General features: G+C 45.0%; 1 protein-coding gene across 1 annotated transcript in view; it reads left to right on the top strand.

Annotated features, from left to right (window-relative positions):
- Positions 1–23788, top strand: part of LOC124021162 (multiple epidermal growth factor-like domains protein 10) — a 125477-nt gene that overhangs the window by 76424 nt on the left and 25265 nt on the right. The window contains exons 8-11 of the mRNA XM_046336513.1: positions 16713–16841; positions 17938–18066; positions 23140–23268; positions 23463–23591. Coding sequence (XP_046192469.1) covers positions 16713–16841; positions 17938–18066; positions 23140–23268; positions 23463–23591 — 516 coding nt within the window. The remainder of the gene's footprint in view (positions 1–16712; positions 16842–17937; positions 18067–23139; positions 23269–23462; positions 23592–23788) is intronic.

Raw genomic sequence — 23788 nt, 5'->3', positions numbered from 1 at the left:
TAGAGATGGGACATAGGTCTCTGTTATCACTCTGCCTCGGTCTCTGCTCTCTCTGTCTCTAAGGACTGTTTGGAGATGGGACATAGGTCTCTGTTATCACTCTGCCTCGGTCTCTGCTCTCTCTGTCTCTAAGGACTGTTTGGAGATGGGACATAGGTCTCTGTTATCACTCTGCCTCAAACCTCTTACAGTCTCTGCTCTCTCTGTCTCTAAGGACTGTTTAGAGATGGGACATAGGTCTCTGTTATCACTCTGCCTCGGTCTCTGCTCTCTCTGTCTCTAGGACTGTTTGGAGATGGGACATAGGTCTCTGTTATCACTCTGCCTCAGTTTCTGCTCTCTCTGTCTCTAGGACTGTTTGGAGATGGGACATAGGTCTCTGTTATCACTCTGCCTCGGTCTCTGCTCTCTCTATCTCTAGGACTGTTTAGAGATGGGACATAGGTCTCTGTTATCACTCTGCCTCAGTCTCTGCTCTCTCTGTCTCTAGGACTGTTTGTAGATGGGACATAGGTCTCTGTTATCACTCTGCCTCAGTCTCTGCTCTCCTCTGTCTCTAAGGACTGTTTAGAGATGGGACATAGGTCTCTGTTATCACTCTGCCTCAAACCCCTTACAGTCTCTGCTCTCTCTGTCTCTAGGACTGTTTAGAGATGGGACATAGGTCTCTGTTTTCACTCTGCCTCAAACCTCTTACAGTCTCTGCTCTCTCTGTCTCTAGGACTGTTTGGAGATGGGACATAGGTCTCTGTTTTCACTCTGCCTCAAACCCCTTACAGTCTCTGCTCTCTCTGTCTCTAGGACTGTTTGGAGATGAGACATAGGTCTCTGTTATCACTCTGCCTCAGTCTCTGCTCTCTCTGTCTCTAGGACTGTTTGGAGATGGGACATAGGTCTCTGTTATCACTCTGCCTCAGTCTCTGCTCTCTCTGTCTCTAGGACTGTTTGGAGATGAGACATAGGTCTCTGTTATCACTCTGCCTCAGTCTCTGCTCTCTCTGTCTCTAGGACTGTTTGGAGATGAGACATAGGTCTCTGTTATCACTCTGCCTCAGTCTCTGCTCTCTCTGTCTCTAGGACTGTTTAGAGATGGGACATAGGTCTCTGTTATCACTCTGCCTCAGTCTCTGCTCTCTCTGTCTCTAGGACTGTTTGGAGATGGGACATAGGTCTCTGTTTTCACTCTGCCTCAGTTTCTGCTCTCTCTGTCTCTAGGACTGTTTGGAGATGGGACATAGGTCTCTGTTATCACTCTGCCTCAAACCTCTTACAGTCTCTGCTCTCTCTGTCTCTAGGACTGTTTAGAGATGGGACATAGGTCTCTGTTTTCACTCTGCCTCAAACCCCTTACAGTCTCTGCTCTCTCTGTCTCTAGGACTGTTTAGAGATGGGACATAGGTCTCTGTTATCACTCTGCCTCAAACCCCTTACAGTCTCTGCTCTCTCTGTCTCTAGGACTGTTTAGAGATGGGACATAGGTCTCTGTTATCACTCTGCCTCAAACCCCTTACAGTCTCTGCTCTCTCTGTCTCTAGGACTGTTTAGAGATGGGACATAGGTCTCTGTTTTCACTCTGCCTCAAACCTCTTACAGTCTCTGCTCTCTCTGTCTCTAGGACTGTTTAGAGATGGGACATAGGTCTCTGTTATCACTCTGCCTCAGTCTCTGCTCTCTCTGTCTCTAGGACTGTTTAGAGATGGGACATAGGTCTCTGTTTTCACTCTGCCTCAAACCCCTTACAGTCTCTGCTCTCTCTGTCTCTAGGACTGTTTAGAGATGGGACATAGGTCTCTGTTATCACTCTGCCTCAAACCCCTTACAGTCTCTGCTCTCTCTGTCTCTAGGACTGTTTAGAGATGGGACATAGGTCTCTGTTATCACTCTGCCTCAAACCCCTTACAGTCTCTGCTCTCTCTGTCTCTAGGACTGTTTAGAGATGGGACATAGGTCTCTGTTTTCACTCTGCCTCAAACCTCTTACAGTCTCTGCTCTCTCTGTCTCTAGGACTGTTTAGAGATGGGACATAGGTCTCTGTTTTCACTCTGCCTCAGTCTCTGCTCTCTCTGTCTCTAGGACTGTTTAGAGATGGGACATAGGTCTCTGTTATCACTCTGCCTCAGTCTCTGCTCTCCTCTGTCTCTAAGGACTGTTTAGAGATGGGACATAGGTCTCTGTTATCACTCTGCCTCAAACCCCATACAGTCTCTGCTCTCTCTGTCTCTAGGACTGTTTAGAGATGGGACATATTTCTCTGTTTTCACTCTGCCTCAAACCTCTTACAGTCTCTGCTCTCTCTGTCTCTAGGACTGTTTGGAGATGGGACATAGGTCTCTGTTTTCACTCTGCCTCAAACCCCTTACAGTCTCTGCTCTCTCTGTCTCTAGGACTGTTTGGAGATGAGACATAGGTCTCTGTTATCACTCTGCCTCAGTCTCTGCTCTCTCTGTCTCTAGGACTGTTTAGAGATGGGACATAGGTCTCTGTTATCACTCTGCCTCAGTCTCTGCTCTCTCTGTCTCTAGGACTGTTTAGAGATGGGACATAGGTCTCTGTTATCACTCTGCCTCAGTCTCTGCTCTCTCTGTCTCTAGGACTGTTTGGAGATGGGACATAGGTCTCTGTTTTCACTCTGCCTCAGTTTCTGCTCTCTCTGTCTCTAGGACTGTTTGGTGATGGGACATAGGTCTCTGTTATCACTCTGCCTCAAACCTCTTACAGTCTCTGCTCTCTCTGTCTCTAGGACTGTTTAGAGATGGGACATAGGTCTCTGTTATCACTCTGCCTCAAACCCCTTACAGTCTCTGCTCTCTCTGTCTCTAGGACTGTTTGGAGATGGGACATAGGTCTCTGTTTTCACTCTGCCTCAGTCTCTGCTCTCTCTGTCTCTAGGACTGTTTAGAGATGGGACATAGGTCTCTGTTATCACTCTGCCTCAAACCCCTTACAGTCTCTGCTCTCTCTGTCTCTAGGACTGTTTAGAGATGGGACATAGGTCTCTGTTATCACTCTGCATCAAACCCCTTACAGTCTCTGCTCTCTCTGTCTCTAGGACTGTTTGGAGATGGGACATAGGTCTCTGTTATCACTCTGCCTCAAACCCCTTACAGTCTCTGCTCTCTCTGTCTCTAGGACTGTTTGGAGATGGGACATAGGTCTCTGTTATCACTCTGCATCAAACCCCTTACAGTCTCTGCTCTCTCTGTCTCTAGGACTGTTTGGAGATGGGACATAGGTCTCTGTTATCACTCTGCCTCAGTCTCTGCTCTCTCTGTCTCTAGGACTGTTTGGAGATGGGACATAGGTCTCTGTTTTCACTCTGCCTCAGTCTCTGCTCTCTCTGTCTCTAGGACTGTTTAGAGATGGGACATAGGTCTCTGTTATCACTCTGCATCAAACCCCTTACAGTCTCTGCTCTCTCTGTCTCTAGGACTGTTTAGAGATGGGACATAGGTCTCTGTTATCACTCTGCCTCAGTCTCTGCTCTCTCTGTCTCTAGGACTGTTTAGAGATGGGACATAGGTCTCTGTTATCACTCTGCCTCAGTCTCTGCTCTCTCTGTCTCTAGGACTGTTTGGAGATGGGACATAGGTCTCTGTTTTCACTCTGCCTCAGTTTCTGCTCTCTCTGTCTCTAGGACTGTTTGGTGATGGGACATAGGTCTCTGTTATCACTCTGCCTCAAACCTCTTACAGTCTCTGCTCTCTCTGTCTCTAGGACTGTTTAGAGATGGGACATAGGTCTCTGTTATCACTCTGCCTCAAACCCCTTACAGTCTCTGCTCTCTGTCTCTAGGACTGTTTGGAGATGGGACATAGGTCTCTGTTTTCACTCTGCCTCAGTCTCTGCTCTCTCTGTCTCTAGGACTGTTTAGAGATGGGACATAGGTCTCTGTTATCACTCTGCCTCAAACCCCTTACAGTCTCTGCTCTCTCTGTCTCTAGGACTGTTTAGAGATGGGACATAGGTCTCTGTTATCACTCTGCATCAAACCCCTTACAGTCTCTGCTCTCTGTCTCTAGGACTGTTTGGAGATGGGACATAGGTCTCTGTTATCACTCTGCCTCAAACCCCTTACAGTCTCTGCTCTCTCTGTCTCTAGGACTGTTTGGAGATGGGACATAGGTCTCTGTTATCACTCTGCATCAAACCCCTTACAGTCTCTGCTCTCTCTGTCTCTAGGACTGTTTGGAGATGGGACATAGGTCTCTGTTATCACTCTGCCTCAGTCTCTGCTCTCTCTGTCTCTAGGACTGTTTGGAGATGGGACATAGGTCTCTGTTATCACTCTGCATCAAACCCCTTACAGTCTCTGCTCTCTCTGTCTCTAGGACTGTTTGGAGATGGGACATAGGTCTCTGTTATCACTCTGCCTCAGTCTCTGCTCTCTCTGTCTCTAGGACTGTTTGGAGATGGGACATAGGTCTCTGTTATCACTCTGCCTCAGTCTCTGCTCTCTCTGTCTCTAGGACTGTTTGGAGATGGGACATAGGTCTCTGTTTTCACTCTGCCTCAGTCTCTGCTCTCTCTGTCTCTAGGACTGTTTAGAGATGGGACATAGGTCTCTGTTTTCACTCTGCCTCAAACCCCTTACAGTCTCTGCTCTCTCTGTCTCTAGGACTGTTTAGAGATGGGACATAGGTCTCTGTTATCACTCTGCATCAAACCCCTTACAGTCTCTGCTCTCTCTGTCTCTAGGACTGTTTGGAGATGGGACATAGGTCTCTGTTATCACTCTGCATCAAACCTCTTTCCACTCTTTCCATTTGTCATTTGTCTTACCTACAACATGAATTAGTAATTTATTGTATTTTTTCCAGCAGATATCAACACAGCTTAACTTATTTAATTATGGTTACATTTTGAATTATAATCAGTCATAAACCTGAAGCCGGATCTCCTCCACATCACATCGAGCTAATGCTCATCTTCAAGTCTCAGCCAATGCTATTCATCTGGAGTGTGTGGCTTAATCACAGAACAATCTGTTAGGACATAGATATATTAGGACATAGATCTGTTACTGTTAGGACATAGATCTATTAGGACATAGATCTGTTACTGTTAGGACATAGATCTATTAGGACATAGATCTGTTACTGTTATGACATAGATCTGTCAGGACATAAATCTATTAAGCCATCGATCCGGTAATATGACATATCTCTATTAGGACATAGATATGTTAGGACATAAATCTGTTAAAATGACATAGATCTGTTAAAATGACATAGATCTGGTAATATGACATAGATCTGGTAATATGACATAGATCTGTTAATATGACATAGATCTGTTAATAGGATATAGATATGTTAATAGGACATAGATCTGGTAATATGACATAGATCTGGTAATATGACATAGATCTGCTCTGACATAGATCTGTTAATATGACATAGATCTATTAATGTGACATACATCTGTTCTGACATAGATCTGTTAATATGACATAGAGCTGTTAATAGGACATAGATCTGGTAATATGACATAGATCTGTTAATATGACATAGAGCTGTTAATAGGACATAGATCTGGTAATATGACATAGAGCTGTTAATAGGACATAGAACTGTTAATAGGACATAGATCTGTTAATAGGACATAGATCTGGTAATATGACATAGATATGTTAATAGGACATAGATCTGTTAACATGACATAGATCTGTTAATAGGACATATATCTGTTAATAGGACATAGATCTGGTAATATGACATAGATCTGTTAATAGGACATAGATCTGTTAATATGACATAGAGCTGTTGAGACGTAGATATGTCATAACATAGATCTGTTATGACCGTTCCTCTCCCCTGCCTGGTCCACAGTGCAATAAAGGCTATAGAGTGGTGAGGAGGAGGAGCTCTGAGGACCCTTTGTGTCTAGAAGTAATTTAGTCATTACGATCGGTAGTCATTACTATCTGTAGTCATTACTATCTGTAGTTATTGTGATCTGTAGTCATTGTGATCTGTAGTCATTACTATCTGTAGTCATTACTATCTGTAGTCATTACTATCTGTAGTCATTACTATCTGTAGTCATTGTGATCTGTAGTCATTGTGATCTGTAGTCATTACTATCTGTAGTCATTACTGTCTGTAGTCATTACTGTCTGTAGTCATTACTATCTGTAGTTATTGTGATCGGTAGTCATTACGATCTGTAGTCATTACTATCTGTAGTCATTGTGATCTGTAGTCATTACTATCTGTAGTCATTACTGTCTGTAGTTATTGTGATTGGTAGTCATTACTATCTGTAGTTATTGTGATCGGTAGTCATTACTATCTGTAGTCATTACTATCTGTAGTCATTACTATCTGTAGTCATTACTATCTGTAGTCATTACTATCTGTAGTTATTGTGATCGGTAGTCATTACTATCTGTAGTCATTACTATCTGTAGTCATTACGATCTGTAGTCATTACTATCTGTAGTCATTACTATCTGTAGTCATTACTATCTGTAGTCATTACTATCTGTAGTCATTACTATCTGTAGTTATTGTGATTGGTAGTCATTACTATCTGTAGTCATTACTATCTGTAGTCATTACTATCTGTAGTCATTACGATCTGTAGTCATTACTATCTGTAGTCATTACTATCTGTAGTCATTACTATCTGTAGTCATTACTATCTGTAGTCATTGTGATCTGTAGTCATTACTATCTGTAGTCATTGCTATCTGTAGTCATTACTATCTGTAGTCATTACTATCTGTAGTTATTGTGATTGGTAGTCATTACTATCTGTAGTCATTACTATCTGTAGTCATTACGATCTGTAGTCATTACTGTCTGTAGTTATTGTGATTGGTAGTCATTACTATCTGTAGTTATTGTGATCGGTAGTCATTACTATCTGTAGTCATTACTATCTGTAGTCATTACTATCTGTAGTTATTACTATCTGTAGTCATTACTATCTGTAGTCATTACTATCTGTAGTCATTACTATCTGTAGTCATTACTATCTGTAGTCATTGTGATCTGTAGTTATTGTGATTGGTAGTCATTACTATCTGTAGTTATTGTGATCGGTAGTCATTACTATCTGTAGTCATTACTATCTGTAGTCATTACTATCTGTAGTTATTGTGATCGGTAGTCATTACTATCTGTAGTCATTACTATCTGTAGTCATTACTATCTGTAGTCATTACTATCTGTAGTTATTGTGATTGGTAGTTATTGTGATTGGTAGTTATTACTATCTGTAGTTATTGTGATCTGTAGTCATTACTATCTGTAGTCATTACTATCTGTAGTCATTACTATCTGTAGTCATTACTATCTGTAGTTATTGTGATTGGTAGTCATTACTATCTGTAGTTATTGTGATCGGTAGTCATTACTATCTGTAGTCATTACTATCTGTAGTCATTACTAACTGTAGTCATTACTATCTGTAGTCATTACTATCTGTAGTTATTGTGATTGGTAGTCATTACTATCTGTAGTTATTGTGATCGGTAGTCATTACTATCTGTAGTCATTACTATCTGTAGTCATTACTATCTGTAGTCATTGCTATCTGTAGTCATTACTATCTGTAGTCATTACTATCTGTAGTCATTACTATCTGTAGTTATTACTATCTGTAGTCATTACTATCTGTAGTCATTACTATCTGTAGTCATTGTGATCTGTAGTCATTACTATCTGTAGTTATTGTGATCTGTAGTCATTACGATCTGTAGTTATTGTGATCTGTAGTCATTGTGATCTGTAGTTATTGTGATCTGTAGTCATTATTATCTGTAGTCATCGTGATCTGTAGTCATTATGATCTGTAGTCATTGCGATCTGTAGTCATTGTGATCTGTAGTCATTGTGATCTGTAGTTATTGTGATCTGTAGTCATTGTGATCTGTAGTCATTGTGATCTGTAGTCATTGTGATCTGTAGTGATTGTGATCTGTAGTCATTGTGATCTGTAGTCATTTTGATCTGTAGTCATTGCGATCTGTAGTCATTGTGATCTGTAGTCATTGCGATCTGTAGTCATTGTGATCTGTAGTCATTGTAATCTGTAGTCATTGTGATCTGTAGTCATTGTAATCTGTAGTCATTGTGATCTGTAGTCATTGTGATCTGTAGTTATTGTGATCTGTAGTCATTAATATATGTAGTCATTGTGATCTGTAGTCATTGTGATCTGTAGTCATTGTGATCTGTAGTTATTGTGATCTGTAGTAATTGTGATCTGTAGTTATTGTGATCTGTAGTCATTGTGATCTGTAGTCATTATGATCTGTAGTTATTGTGATCTGTAGTTATTGTCATTACTAAGACAAACCCAGGTTTTATTCGTAAGGGAAAATTGAAGTGTTTTAATGAGCAGACTTTCTTTCATGATTTGTTTTATTTTGACTGGAGCAGATTGATTCTATCCCTGATGTGGAAACTGCCTGGAAATTCTTTCATGATGGTTTTTCCCCCAAATAGTAAACAAACATGCCCCATTCTGCAGGTTCAGGGTTAAAGGGCGGGATAATCCCTGGTTTTCTTCTGAGCTGTTTTGTATTATTCACCACCGTAATCTGGCCTAAAACAAGGAAATCATGTTCTGATGCTGATTGGCTTATTTTTAGGCAGCTTCAAAACAAGTGTTCTTTCTTCTCAGGAAGACCAAGTCTGAATATATTATGTCTGTTACCACTGATGACCTTGAATGACCCTAGAAAGTTCTGGAAGGCTATTAAGTCTATGTCTGGTAACAGTAATGTTAATGAATTACCATCATGTGTTTTGAAGGACTCTGTTGCTGTATATGACAAAACTGAAATGTTGAATTGTTTCAATGAGCACTTTGTTATCATCTGGTAGGCTGTTTGATTCAGTGTCCTCTGTCTCTGTCCAACCCTGTGGTGGATGAACCAGTGTCCTCTGTCTCTGTCCAACCCTGTGTGGATGAACCAGTGTCCTCTGTCTCTGTCCAACCCTGTGTGGATGAACCAGTGTCCTCTGTCTCTGTCCAACCCTGTGTGGATGAACCAGTGTCCTCTGTCTCTGTCCAACCCTGTGTGGATGAACCAGTGTCCTCTGTCTCTGTACAACCCTGTGTGGATGAACCAGTGTCCTCTGTCTCTGTCCAACCCTGTGTGGATGAACCAGTGTCCTCTGTCTCTGTCCAACCCTGTGAGGATGAACCAGTCTCCTCTGTCTCTGTACAACCCTGTGTGGATGAACCAGTGTCCTCTGTCTCTGTACAACCCTGTGTGGATGAACCAGTGTCCTCTGTCTCTGTCCAACCCTGTGTGGATGAACCAGTGTCCTCTGTCTCTGTCCAACCCTGTGTGGATGAACCAGTGTCCTCTGTCTCTGTCCAACCCTGTGTGGATGAACCAGTGTCCTCTGTCTCTGTCCAACCCTGTGTGGATGAACCAGTGTCCTCTGTCTCTGTACAACCCTGTGTGGATCAACCAGTGTCCTCTGTCTCTGTCCAACCCTGTGTGGATGAACCAGTGTCCTCTGTCTCTGTCCAACCCTGTGTGGATGAACCAGTGTCCTCAGTCTCTGTCCAACCCTGTGTGGATGAACCAGTGAGAGATGGTCAAACTTTGAGCTTTCTGCCATTCTCAGTGCAGGTGGTACATAAAGCCCTGAAATCCTTAGATCAGAGAAAGCCTGCAGGTCCTGATCATTCTCAGTGCAGGTGGTACATAAAGCCCTGAAATCCTTAGATCAGAGAAAGCCTGCAGATCCTGATCTTCTCGATCCCTGCTTTTTAAATCTGGCAGCTGATGTCATAGCTGAACCACTTACATCTCTGTTCAATCTAATCCTGGAATGTCATGAAATTCAGAAAATCTGGAAATCAGCATTTATCCTACCACTTTTTTAAAAAAGGAGATCGAACTCTTTTAAATAATTTTAGGCCAATCTCAAAGCTGTCACCCCTGGTGAAAATACTTGAAACCCTTGTGTGTGAACAACTAAAATAGTTACTAACTCTATTTTATCAATGTACCAATCGGGCTTCAGGAAGAAGCATAGAAACAATGAAGGTTTTAAATGATATCACTGAAGCCCTTGACAAAAAAACAGCACCGTGTCTCACTTTTTATTGATCTCTCTAAGGCTTTTGATACAGTTGATCACGCTATACTAAGGCAGAGATTGTCCAGTGTAGGTCTTTCAGAGCATGGTTTGCTAACTATCTGTCTGATAGAACTCAGTGGATTCAATTTGATGGGCTTATGTCTGTTAAATTGTCTGTCTTTAAAGGTGTGCCCCAAGGCTCTGTTCTTGGTCCTCTCTTATTCACTATTTATATAAATGACTTAGACAAAAATGTCCAAAATGCGCAACTTAATTTTTATGCTGATGATGCTGTTATTTACCGTTGTGCATCGTCTCTGACAAACGCTTTCCAGAACTTACAAACTGTTTTTTATACTGGTCAACATACCTTGTGTCAACTGAAGCTTATCCTCAATACTGACAAAACTAAATAGACCTCTGAACCTTTCACCTATTACTACCTGTCAGGGCAAGGAGATTGAGGTTGTAACCTCATATAAATATCTTGGAATTTTAATTGATGACGGCGTCTCTTTTAAATTGCATATTCAACAACTTACAAAAAAACTGAAGCTGAAATTGCCATTATATTTTAGGAATAAGGAGGCTAGTATCAGCTACATTTATGCCTTTACTAGACTATGGGGATATTTTATATATGAATGCTTCCGCTCAGTGTTTGAGATCAATTGACACCCTTTACCATGGCACTTTGAGATGTATTTTAAACTGCAAAACCCTTACGCACCACTACACTTTGTATACCAGGGTTGGCTGGCCTTCTCTAGTCACTCGTAGGCTCAGTCACTGGTATAATTTTATTTACAAAGCCATTTTGGGTTAACTACCTTTTTATTTGGGCATTTTTATTGTTCAGAAATGTGGTGGGTACTCTCTTCGTTCACTGGACTTTATCCTGCTTTACTGTTCCAAATGTCCAAACTGAATTTGGTAAAAGGGCTTTTATGTCTTCTGCGCCAACGTCTTGGAACACCTTACAAGATACTTTTAAACTGGAAGAACTTGTCCCGATTGGTGTTTTTAAATCACTGATGAAGGATTTTGAGGCTGATTCCCTGACCTGTCAATGTTTTTAATTAGCTGTTTTTGATTTTGTTATACTCTTGTGAATTCTATGGTTTTTACTAGATTACTTGTAGTTTTTCATGTTGTTTGTCTGTAATGTTTGTAATGACTTGGTGCTGCCTATCTTGGCCAGGACGCTCTTGAAAAATATATTTTAAATCTCAATGAGCCATTCCTGGTTAAATAAAGATTAAAATAAATAAATAAAAAAATACGATTTGTAGCCATTGTGATCTGTAGCCATTATGATCTGTAGCCATTGTGATCTGTAGTCATTATGATCTGTAGTCATTGTGATCTGTAGTCATTGTGATCTGTAGTCATTGTGATCTGTATTCATTGTGATCTGTATTCATTGTGATCTGTAGCCATTATGATCTGTAGCCATTATGAGCTGTAGTCATTGTGATCTGTAGTCATTATGATCTGTAGCCATTATGAGCTGTAGTCATTATGATCTGTAGCCATTATGATCTGTAGCCATTATGAGCTGTAGTCATTGTGATCTGTAGTCATTACGATATGTAGTCATTGTGATCTGTAGTCATTGTGATCTGTAGTCATTGTGAGCTGTAGTCATTGTGATCTGTAGTCATTGTCATCTGTAGTCATTGTGATGTATAGTAATTGTGATCTGTAGTCATTGTGATCTGTAGTCATTGTGATCTGTAGTCATTGTGATCTGTAGTCATTGTGATCTGTGGTCATTGTGATCTGTAGCCATTACGATCTGTAGTTATTGTGATCTGTAGTCATTGTGATCTGTAGTCATTGTGATCTGTAGAGTTGCTATTTTCTCAAGTTTTCTCGTGTCAGATAACTCGTGACTCCTGGATGTGTCATTATATTAATAAACTCTGGTCTAATCAACAAATACGATAGTCAGTTTAAAGAAGGTTAAGGGTACAAGACTGTGTACATACCTGGCTGTGTTGGAAAAATCACTACATTTCCCATCAAACCAAGTGGCTGCCCGTTGCCACAGTTACAAGCAGAACCAGTCAGAAACGTCCAGCTGACCCTATGCCTAGTCGTCTTATGACAGATACCTCGAACCTCTCCTGACTATTCAACAAAACAATTAAACAATACACTGTTTTTTTCCCGTCAAATTTCTTAGTTATACGATTGTAGTTTTTTACTTTTGAAGTTGAGGGTGCATTATTTAGGACGTTTGGCAATGAGGACAAAAACTAGCACAGTTCAGCTAGCCAACTAGTTTAGCTAGGGAAAACCGGGGTAAACGAGCTCGGGTCCACTAGGCTAATTCAGGAGACAGATTGTAGTTTTCATTCCCTGATATCAGGAGCTGAAAAGTTGGATTAAACAATTAAGAGACTTATTAAACGAATAAATCAGATGACTTACATTTAAGGGGAGCGAATCCATACAATCCCAAAATCAGCTGTAACTGTCAATAGTAAAACTAAGATTAAAACGATGTTTGATTGAACCTGAATACAGAAACTGAATGGGGAAGTCTCTTCCATACAGGGTAGACTCCTCCTCCTCACCACATTAGACTCCTCCTCCTCACCAGGGTAGACTCCTCCTCCTCACTACGGTAGACTCCTCATCCTCACTACAGTAGACTCCTCCTCCTCACCACATTAGACTCCTCCTCCTCACCACGGTAGACTCCTCCTCCTCACTACGGTAGACTCCTCCTCCTCACCAGGGTAGACTCCTCCTCCTCACCACATTAGACTCCTCCTCCTCACTACGGTAGACTCCTCCTCCTCACCAGGGTAGACTCCTCCTCCTCACCACGGTAGACTCCTCCTCCTCACCAGAGTAGACTCCTCCTCCTCACTACGGTAGACTCCTCCTCCTCACTACGGTAGACTCCTCCTCCTCACTACGGTAGACTCCTCCTCCTCACTACATTAGACTCCTCCTCCTCACCACGGTAGACTCCTCCTCCTCACCACGGTAGACTCCTCCTCCTCACCAGAGTAGACTCCTCCTCCTCACTACGGTAGACTCCTCCTCCTCACTACGGTAGACTCCTCCTCCTCACTACGGTAGACTCCTCCTCCTCACTACATTAGACTCCTCCTCCTCACCACGGTAGACTCCTCCTCCTCACTACATTAGACTCCTCCTCCTCACTACATTAGACTCCTCCTCCTCACTACAGTAGACTCCTCACTCCTCACCACATTAGACTCCACCTCCTCACTACGGTAGACTCCTCCTCCTCACTACATTAGACTCCTCCTCCTCACTACGGTAGACTCCTCCTCCTCACTACGGTAGACTCCTCCTCCTCACTACGGTAGACTCCTCCTCCTCACCACGGTAGACTCCTCCTCCTCACCACGGTAGACTCCTCCTCCTCACTACGGTAGACTCCTCCTCCTCACTACGGTAGACTCCTCCTCCTCACTACGGTAGACTCCTCCTCCTCACCACGGTAGACTCCTCCTCCTCACTACGGTACACTCCTCCTCCTCACTACGGTAGACTCCTCCTCCTCACCAGGGTAGACTCCTCCTCCTCACCACAGTACACTCCTCTTCCTCACCAGGGTAGACTCCTCCTCACCAGGGTAGCCTCCTCCTCCTCACCAGGGTAGCCTCCTCCTCCTCACCAGGGTAGACTCCTCCTCCTCACCAGGGTAGCCTCCTCCTCCTCACCACAGTACACTCCTCCTCCTCACTACGGTAGACTCCTCCTCCTCACCAGGGTAGACTCCTCCTCCTCACCACAGTACACTCCTCTTCCTCACCAGGGTAGACTCCTCCTCACCAGGGTAGCCTCCTCCTCCTCACCAGGGTAGACTCCTCCTCACCAGGGTAGCCTCCTCCTCCTCACCACAGTAGACTCCTCCTCCTCGCCACGGTAGACTCCTCCTCCTCACCAGGGTAGCCTCCTCCTCCTCACCAGGGTAGACTCCTCCTCCTCACCAGGCTAGACTCCTCCTCCTCACCAGGGTAGACTCCTCCTCCTCACCAGGGTAGCCTCCTCCTCCTCACCACAGTAGACTCCTTCTCCTCACCACGGTAGACTCCTCCTCCTCCTCACCACGGTAGACTCCTCCTCCTCACCACGGTAGACTCCTCCTCCTCACCACGGTAGACTCCTCCTCCTCACCACTCTATAAAGTCTCATCCAGATTTTAAATACATATTACTTTTCCTAATAATAAAAGTAGAAATGAATTAGAAAGAGGCAATGGGCAGATATAGAATTCACTTTCATGCCCTTCCCAGCCCTTCCTATTAAATTACTAGAGGGGTTATGTCATCACCCTTCCCAGCGCTGTCTCATAAATATAAGGACTACTATTTAAAATAGGAATTTTATAAATGGTGCTCGTTTGTCAAGAAGACCTTAATTAACGGCTAGTTCGGTCACTGGGCAGTTGCTCTCTGAAAATGTTTGGCTTTTTAGGTCTACGTCGGTGGTCTCTCGTCCGATACAAGACCTTTTCAGACGTTCTAATCTTTCTGTTGAAATGAAAGTATGAAAGTTTGAAAATTAATTGTGGATTTAAATCTAATGCTCACATGCAGATACAACATCATGTTTGAGGGGCTTGAAAGAGCTCTTCAGAGGAAGATAGTAGCTAAACCCATTGAAATAGAACTAGTGAAGAGCCCTTCAGAGGAAGATAGCAGCTAAACCCATTGAAATAGAACTAGTGAAGAGCCCTTCAGAGGAAGATAGCAGCTAAACCCATTGAAATAGAACTAGTGAAGAGCCCTTCAGAGGAAGATAGCAGCTAAACCCATTGAAATAGAACTAGTGAAGAGCCCTTCAGAGGAAGATAGCAGCTAAACCCATTGAAATAGAACTAGTGAAGAGCCTTTCAGAGGAAGATAGCAGCTAAACCCATTGAAATAGAACTAGTGAAGAGCCTTTCAGAGGAAGATAGCAGCTAAACCCATTGAAATAGAACTAGTGAAGAGCCCTTCAGAGGAAGATAGCAGCTAAACCCATTGAAATAGAACTAGTGAAGAGCCCTTCAGAGGAAGATAGCAGCTAAACCCATTGAAATAGAACTAGTGAAGAGCCCTTCAGAGGAAGATAGCAGCTAAACCCATTGAAATAGAACTAGTGAAGAGCCCTTCAGAGGAAGATAGCAGCTAAACCCATTGAAATAGAACTAGTTAAGAGCCTTTCAGAGGAAGATAGCAGCTAAACCCATTGAAATAGAACTAGTGAAGAGCCCTTCAGAGGAAGATAGCAGCTAAACCCATTGCAATAGAACTAGTGAAGAGCCCTTCAGAGGAAGATAGCAGCTAAACCCATTGAAATAGAACTAGTGAAGAGCCCTTCAGAGGAAGATAGCAGCTAAACCCATTGCAATAGAACTAGTGAAGAGCCCTTCAGAGGAAGATAGCAGCTAAGCCCATTGAAATAGAACTAGTGATGAGCCCTTCAGAGGAAGATAGCAGCTAAACCCATTGAAATAGAACTAGTGAAGAGCCCTTCAGAGGAAGATAGCAGCTAAACCCATTGAAATAGAACTAGTGAAGAGCCCTTCAGAGGAAGATAGCAGCTAAACCCATTGAAATAGAACTAGTGAAGAGCCCTTCAGAGGAAGATAGCAGCTAAACCCATTGAAATAGAACTAGTGAAGAGCCCTTCAGAGGAAGATAGCAGCTAAACCCATTGAAATATAACTAGTGAAGAGCCCTTCAGAGGAAGATAGCAGCTAAACCCATTGAAATAGTACTAGTGAAGAGTAAGAGGAGAAAGAAATGACAAGTCCAAATATCCTTGATGGCAGTTAGAATTCCCTCTCTTCTTCCTCCTCCTCTTCCTCCTCCTATGACCTTATCCACCTCCACCTTGTCCTCCTCTTTTCTCTAACGAAATAAACTTTTCTTTCAGCATTAAGATTCATTTATCAGTTTGTTCTAACAGAGTCCCTGTCCTTGTGTGGTGCCCCCCCCCCCGGCAGGTTAAAACACTGTTAATTCCTGGTGAAAGAATAGCCTGCCCAAGGTTCTGTTCCAAGGTTCCGTAGGGTCCAAATGGAATCCTAGATGAAAGAGAGGACAGTAGGGGGGGGGCAGGTGAAATATTAATTGTCATTAAAAATGCACAGTCAAGCTGCAGTGTTAATGCTGTCCTTACGCTATCCTACATTAACCATTCTACTCTGCACTGCAGGCCGGACAGACGGATCATTGGAGAAACTCAATAAATCACTGGCTGAGTCCCAGGGCCCATAAAGCTCTGGTCTAAAGTTGTGTACTGTATAGGGAAGTGCCATTTAAGGAAGCACACTAGATCCCCTTCTGTAGAGGATTAGAAATGAACCCTTTAAACGCCAGCATGACCTCCTCCTCTTCAATATCTTTTTATTTATATAGCACTTAGCAGACGCCTCTGTCAACAAAAACGTACAGGAACAGTCAGTGGATGTCATTTGGCAGAATGTTTGTTTAACCTTTACGTGTGTGTGTGTGTGTGTGCGTGTGTGTGTGTGTGTGTGTGTGTGTGTGTGTGTGTGTGTGTGTGTGTGTGTGTGTGTGTGTGTGTGTGTGTGTGTGTGTGTGTGTGTGTGTGTGTGTGTGTGTGTGTGTGTGTGTGTGTGTGTGTGTGTGTGTGTGTGTGTGTGTGTGTGTGTGTGTGTGTCAGTGTGTCCCAGTGGCAGGTATGGGAAGGGCTGTGCAGAGCTGTGTATGTGTAGTAACAACGGGACCTGTAACCCCATCGATGGCTCCTGTCAGTGCTACCCAGGATGGATCGGAGAGGACTGCTCTAAAGGTAGGAGCTTCCTGTTCACAATGACTTTACTGTCTTTACTTTCTGTCTCCTCCTCTCCCTCTCTCTGTCTCACTCTTTCTCTCTTGCTCTCTCTTTCTTTTTCTTTTTCTCTCTCTTTCTCTCTCGCTCTCTTTCTCTCTCGCTCTCTCTCTTTTTCTCTCTCGCTCTCGCTCTCTTTCTCTCACTCTCTCTCTCTCTCTCTCTTTGTCTCTCTCTCTCGCTCTCTCTCGCTCTCGCTCTCTCTTTCTGTCTCTCTTTCTTTCTGTCTCTGTCTCTCTCTCTCTCTCTGTCTCTCTCGCTCTCTCTCTTTTTCTCTCTCGCTCTCTTTCTCTCTCGCTCTCTCTCTTTTTCTCTCTCGCTCTCGCTCTCTTTCTCTCACTCTCTCTCTCTCTCTCTCTCTGTCTCTTTCTCGCTCTCTCTCTCTCGCTTTCTATCTCTCTTTCTGTCTCTCTCTCTCTCTGTATTCCTGACTGTCCTCTGATCTACTGCAGTACTCACTGTATTCCAGACTGTCCTCGGATCTACTGTCGTACTCACTGTATTCCTGACTGTCCTCTGATCTACTGTCGTACTCACTGTATTCCTGACTGTCCTCTGATCTACTATAGTACTCACTGTATTCCTGACTGTCCTCTGATCTACTGTAGTACTCACTGTATTCCTGACTGTCCTCTGATCTACTGTAGTACTCACTGTATTCCTGACTGTCCTCTGATCTACTGTACTGTAGTACTCACTGATGGAGACATGGGTTATTTAAGGCTAGATAGCGGATAGATGGAGGCACTGCTACTTCTCCAGTCCACTCTTTTGATGAAATGTAATCATTAATTTTCAGTCAGAGATGGGCTATGGTCATGAGAGACATGAGAGACATGTCAGCATGAGGTTGTTAGTTGGTGTGTTATTAGACATGAGAGGTAGAGAGTGGTGTGTGTGTGTGTGTGTGTGTGTGTGTGTGTGTGTGTGTGTGTGTGTGTGTGTGTGTGTGTGTGTGTGTGTGTGTGTGTGTGTGTGTGTGTGTGTGTGTGTGTGTGTGTGTGTGTGTGTGTGTGTGTGTAACAGTCTAACAGTGTGAGGTGTGTGTTGTCCACAGTGTGTCCCCAGGGTGCGTGGGGTCCAGACTGCATCCAGACCTGTAACTGTCACAACGGGGCTCAGTGCATCGCTACAGACGGACAGTGTAGCTGCAGCGCAGGGTGGAGCGGACTCTACTGTACACAACGTGAGTCAACATAGACCTACACCACCACCTAGTGGGGGACCACTGTCATGACATACACCACCTAGTGGTAGATCAGTGTCATGACATACACCACCTAGTGGTAGATCACTGTCATGACATACACCACCTAGTGGTAGATCACTGTCATGACATACACCACCTAGTGGTAGATCACTGTCATGACATACACCACCTAGTGGTAGATCTCGTCAATTTGTAAGTCGCTCTGGATAAGAGCGTCTGCTAAATGACTTAAATGTAAAATGTAAATGTAGATCAGTGTTATGACATACACCACCTAGTGATAGGTCACTGTCATGACATACACCACCTAGTGGTAGATCACTGTCATGACATACACCACCTAGTGGTAGATCACTGTCATGACATACACCACCTAGTGGTAGATCACTGTCATGACATACACCACCTAGTGGTAGATCAGTGTCATGACATACACCACCTAGTGGTAGATCACTGTCATGACATACACCACCTAGTGGTAGATCACTGTCATGACATACACCACCTAGTGGTAGATCACTGTCATGACATACACCACCTAGTGGTAGATCACTGTCATTTTTACATTTACATTTAAGTCATTTAGCAGACGCTCTTATCCAGAGCGACTTACAAATTGGTGCATTCACCTTATGACATCCAGTGGGACAGTCACTTAACAATAGTGCATCTAAAACTTAGGGGGGATGGGGTGAGAGGGATTACTTAACCTATCCTAGGTATTCCTTAAAGAGGTGGGGTTTCAGGTGTCTCCGGAAGGTGGTGATTGACTCCGCTGTCCTGGCGTCGTGAGGGAGTTTGTTCCACCATTGGGGGGCCAGGGCAGCGAACAGTTTTGACTGGGCTGAGCGGGAGCTGTACTTCCTCAGTGGTAGGGAGGCGAGCAGGCCAGAGGTGGATGAACGCAGTGCCCTTGTTTGGGTGTAGGGCCTGATCAGAGCCTGGAGGTACTGAGGTGCCGTTCCCCTCACAGCTCCGTAGGCAAGCACCATGGTCTTGTAGCGGATGCGAGCTTCAACTGGAAGCCAGTGGAGAGAACGGAGGAGCGGGGTGACGTGAGAGAACTTGGGAAGGTTGAACACCAGACGGGCTGCGGCGTTCTGGATGAGTTGAAGGGGTTTAATGGCACAGGCAGGGAGCCCAACCAACAGCGAGTTGCAGTAATCCAGACGGGAGATGACAAGTGCCTGGATTAGGACCTGCGCCGCTTCCTGTGTGAGGCAGGGTCGTACTCTGCGGATGTTGTAGAGCATGAACCTACAGGAACGGGCCACCGCCTTGATGTTAGTTGAGAACGACAGGGTGTTGTCCAGGATCACGCCAAGGTTCTTGGCGCTCTGGGAGGAGGACACAATGGAGTTGTCAACCGTGATGGCGAGATCATGGAACGGGCAGTCCTTCCCCGGGAGGAAGAGCAGCTCCGTCTTGCCGAGGTTCAGCTTGAGGTGGTGATCCGTCATCCACACTGATATGTCTGCCAGACATGCAGAGATGCGATTCGCCACCTGGTCATCAGAAGGGGAAAGGAGAAGATTAATTGTGTGTCGTCTGCATAGCAATGATAAGAGAGACCATGTGAGGTTATGACAGAGCCAAGTGACTTGGTGTATAGCGAGAATAGGAGAGGGCCAAGAACAGAGCCCTGGGGGACACCAGTGGTGAGAGCGCGTGGTGAGGAGACAGATTCTCGCCACGCCACCTGGTAGGAGCGACCTGTCAGGTAGGACGCAATCCAAGCGTGGGCCGCGCCGGAGATGCCCAACTCGGAGAGGGTGGAGAGGAGGATCTGATGGTTCACAGTATCGAAGGCAGCCGATAGATCTAGAAGGATGAGAGCAGAGGAGAGAGAGTTAGCTTTAGCAGTGCGGAGCGCCTCCGTGATACAGAGGAGAGCAGTCTCAGTTGAATGACTAGTCTTGAAACCTGACTGATTTGGATCAAGAAGGTCATTCAGAGAGAGATAGCGGGAGAGCTGGCCAAGGACGGCACGTTCAAGAGTTTTGGAGAGAAAAGAAAGAAGGGATACTGGTCTGTAATTGTTGACATCGGAGGGATCGAGTGTAGGTTTTTTCAGAAGGGGTGCAACTCTCGCTCTCTTGAAGACGGAAGGGACGTAGCCAACGGTCAGGGATGAGTTGATGAGCGAGGTGAGGTAAGGGAGAAGGTCTCCGGAAATGGTCTGGAGAAGAGAGGAGGGGATAGGGTCAAGCGGGCAGGTTGTTGGGCGGCCGGCCGTCACAAGACGCGAGATTTCATCTGGAGAGAGAGGGGAGAAAGAGGTCAGAGCACAGGGTAGGGCAGTGTGAGCAGAACCAGCGGTGTCGTTTGACTTAGCAAACGAGGATCGGATGTCGTCGACCTTCTTTTCAAAATGGTTGACGAAGTCATCTGCAGAGAGGGAGGAGGGGGGAGGGGGCGGAGGATTCAGGAGGGAGGAGAAGGTGGCAAAGAGCTTCCTAGGGTTAGAGGCAGATGCTTGGAATTTAGCGTGGTAGAAAGTGGCTTTAGCAGCAGAGACAGAGGAGGAAAATGTAGAGAGGAGGGAGTGAAAGGATGCCAGGTCCGCAGGGAGGCGAGTTTTCCTCCATTTCCGCTCGGCTGCCCGGAGCCCTGTTCTGTGAGCTCGCAATGAGTCATCGAGCCACGGAGCGGGAGGGGAGGACCGAGCCGGCCTGGAGGATAGGGGACATAGAGAGTCAAGGGATGCAGAGAGGGAGGAGAGGAGGGTTGAGGAGGCAGAATCAGGAGATAGGTGGGAGAAGGTTTGAGCGGAGGGAAGAGATGATAGGATGGAAGAGGAGAGAGAGGGGGGGGAGAGAGAGCGAAGGTTGGGACGGCGCGATACCATCCGAGTAGGGGCAGTGTGGGAGGTGTTGGATGAGAGCGAGAGGGAAAAGGATACAAGGCAGTGGTCGGAGACTTGGAGGGGAGTTGCAATGAGGTTAGTGGAAGAACAGCATCTAGTAAAGATGAGGTCGAGCGTATTGCCTGCCTTGTGAGTAGGGGGAAGGTGAGAGGGTGAGGTCAAAAGAGGAGAGGAGTGGAAAGAAGGAGGCAGAGAGGAAAGAGTCAAAGGTAGACGTGGGGAGGTTAAAGTCGCCCAGAACTGTGAGAGGTGAGCCGTCCTCAGGAAAGGAGCTTATCAAGGCATCAAGCTCATTGATGAACTCTCCGAGGGAACCTGGAGGGCGATAAATGATAAGGATGTTAAGCTTGAAAGGGCTAGTAACTGTGACAGCATGGAATTCAAAGGAGGCGATAGACAGATGGGTAAGGGGAGAAAGAGAGAATGACCACTTGGGAGAGATGAGGATCCCGGTGCCACCACCCCGCTGACCAGACGCTCTCGGGGTGTGCGAGAACACGTGGGCGGACGAAGAGAGAGTAGTAGGAGTAGCAGTGTTGTCTGTGGTGATCCATGTTTCCGTCAGTGCCAAGAAGTCGAGGGACTGGAGGGAGGCATAGGCTGAGATGAACTCTGCCTTGTTGACCGCAGATTGGCAGTTCCAGAGGCTACCGGAGACCTGGAACTCCACGTGGGTCGTGCGCGCTGGGACCACCAGAGTAGGGTGGCCGCGGCCACGCGGTGAGGAGCGTTTGTATGGTCTGTGCAGAGAGGAGAGAACAGGGATAAACAGACACATAGTTGACAGGCTACAGAAGAGGCTACGCTAATGCAAAGGAGATTGGAATGACAAGTGGACTACACGTCTCGAATGTTCAGAAAGTTAAGCTACGTAGCAAGAATCTTATTGACTAAAATGATTAAAATGATACAGTACTGCTGAAGTAGGCCAGCTGGCAGTGGGTGCGTTGTTGACACTACACTAATCAAGTCGTTCCGTTGAGTGTAATAGTTTCTGCAGTGTTGCTATTCGGGGCTAGCAGGCTAGCTAGCAGTGTTGTTTACGTTACGTTGCGTTAAAAGAACGACAATAGATGGCTAGCGAACCTAGAAAATCACTCTAGACTACACAATTATCTTTGATACAAAGACGGCTATGTAGCTAGCTAAGTAGCTAGCTACGATCAAACAAATCAAACCGTTGTACTGTAATGAAATGAAGTGAAAATGTGATACAACCTGTGAATGCGACCGGGTAGTTGAGTTCTATACAGAAGACGTTGGCTAGCGTTGGCTAGCTGTTGGCTAGCTAGCAGAGTCACCTACGTTAAGGACGACAAATAGCTGGCTAGCTAACCTCGGTAAATTAAGATAATCACTCTAAGACTACACACTCTAAACCTAAACAACACAATTATCTTGGATACGATGATACGAAGACAGCAAAGACAGCTATGTAGCTAGCTAACACTAAACTAATCAAGTCGTTCAGTTGAGTGTAATAGTTTTCCCAGTGCAGCTAATCAGTGGACGTTAGCTAGCTGGCTAGTGAAGACTACGTTAGGACGGCGAAATACGATAATTACGCAATTATCTTTGATACAAAGACGGCTATGTAGCTAGCTGAGAGGAAATTGCTAGGATAAGACAAATCAAACCGTTGTGATATAATGAAATATAATGAAAAAGTTATACTACCCGTTGGAGCGACGTGCAGATGCGACCACTCGCTCCAACCGGAGTGATAGATCAGTGTCATGACATACACCACCTAGTGGGGGACCACTGTCATGACATGAACTACAGACATACACCACCTAGTGGTAGATCACTGTCATGACATACACCACCTAGTGGTAGATCAGTTTTATGACATACACCACCTAGAGGTAGATCAGTGTCATGACATACACCACCTAGTGATAGGTGTAATGGTAGTGTTTGTCATCGTTTATATCGTCAGGCTATGGGTCAGATGTTTTCGGTGCGGACTGTTAGGGTTGTGTGTCTACAGAAGTGTGTGTGTGTGTGTGTGTGTGTGTGTGTGTGTGTGTGTGTGTGTGTGTGTGTGTGTGTGTGTGTGTGTGTGTGTGTGTGTGTGTGTGTGTGTGTGTGTGTGTGTGTGTGTGTGTGTGTGTGTGTGTGTGTGTGTGTGTGTGTGTGTACGGAGGTGTGTGTGTGACGTGTGTGTCTCTGTCCTCCAGGTTGTAGTTCAGGGTTCTTTGGTACCGACTGCTCTGAGGTGTGTCGGTGTCAGAACGGAGCGGACTGTGACCACATCACTGGCCAGTGCTCCTGTCGGACCGGATTCATCGGACACAGCTGTGAACTCAGTGAGTTCATCTCAACCATAACTGTGTGTGTGTGTGTGTGTGTGTGTGTGTGTGTGTGTGTGTGTGTGTGTGTGTGTGTGTGTGTGTGTGTGTGTGTGTGTGTGTGTGTGTGTGTGTGTGTGTGTGTGTGTGTGTGTGTGTGTGTGTGTGTGTGTGTGTATATATTGTCTCCTAACTCTTCCTGTTCCTCTCAGAGTGTCGTCCTGGTACGTTTGGCTATGGCTGTCAGCAGCTGTGTGTGTGTATGAACAACGCCACCTGTGACTATGTGACTGGAACCTGCTACTGCAGCATCGGATACAAAGGCATCCGCTGTGACCAGGGTAGGTGTGTGTGTGTGTGTGTGTGTGTGTGTGTGTGTGTGTGTGTGTGTGTGTGTGTGTGTGTGTGTGTGTGTGTGTGTGTGTGTGTGTGTGTGTGCAAGGTGGACAGAGTTTACACTTTTGGGACTATTCTATTTGTTCCATTATATTGGGCAAGCTATGCCCTGCACACCTCATGTTCTGAGAATTTGTTTATC

Source organism: Oncorhynchus gorbuscha, unplaced genomic scaffold, assembly GCF_021184085.1.
Source record: "Oncorhynchus gorbuscha isolate QuinsamMale2020 ecotype Even-year unplaced genomic scaffold, OgorEven_v1.0 Un_scaffold_1069, whole genome shotgun sequence".
NCBI lineage: Eukaryota > Metazoa > Chordata > Actinopteri > Salmoniformes > Salmonidae > Oncorhynchus > Oncorhynchus gorbuscha.
This window is presented reverse-complemented; position numbering and strand designations above follow the sequence as displayed.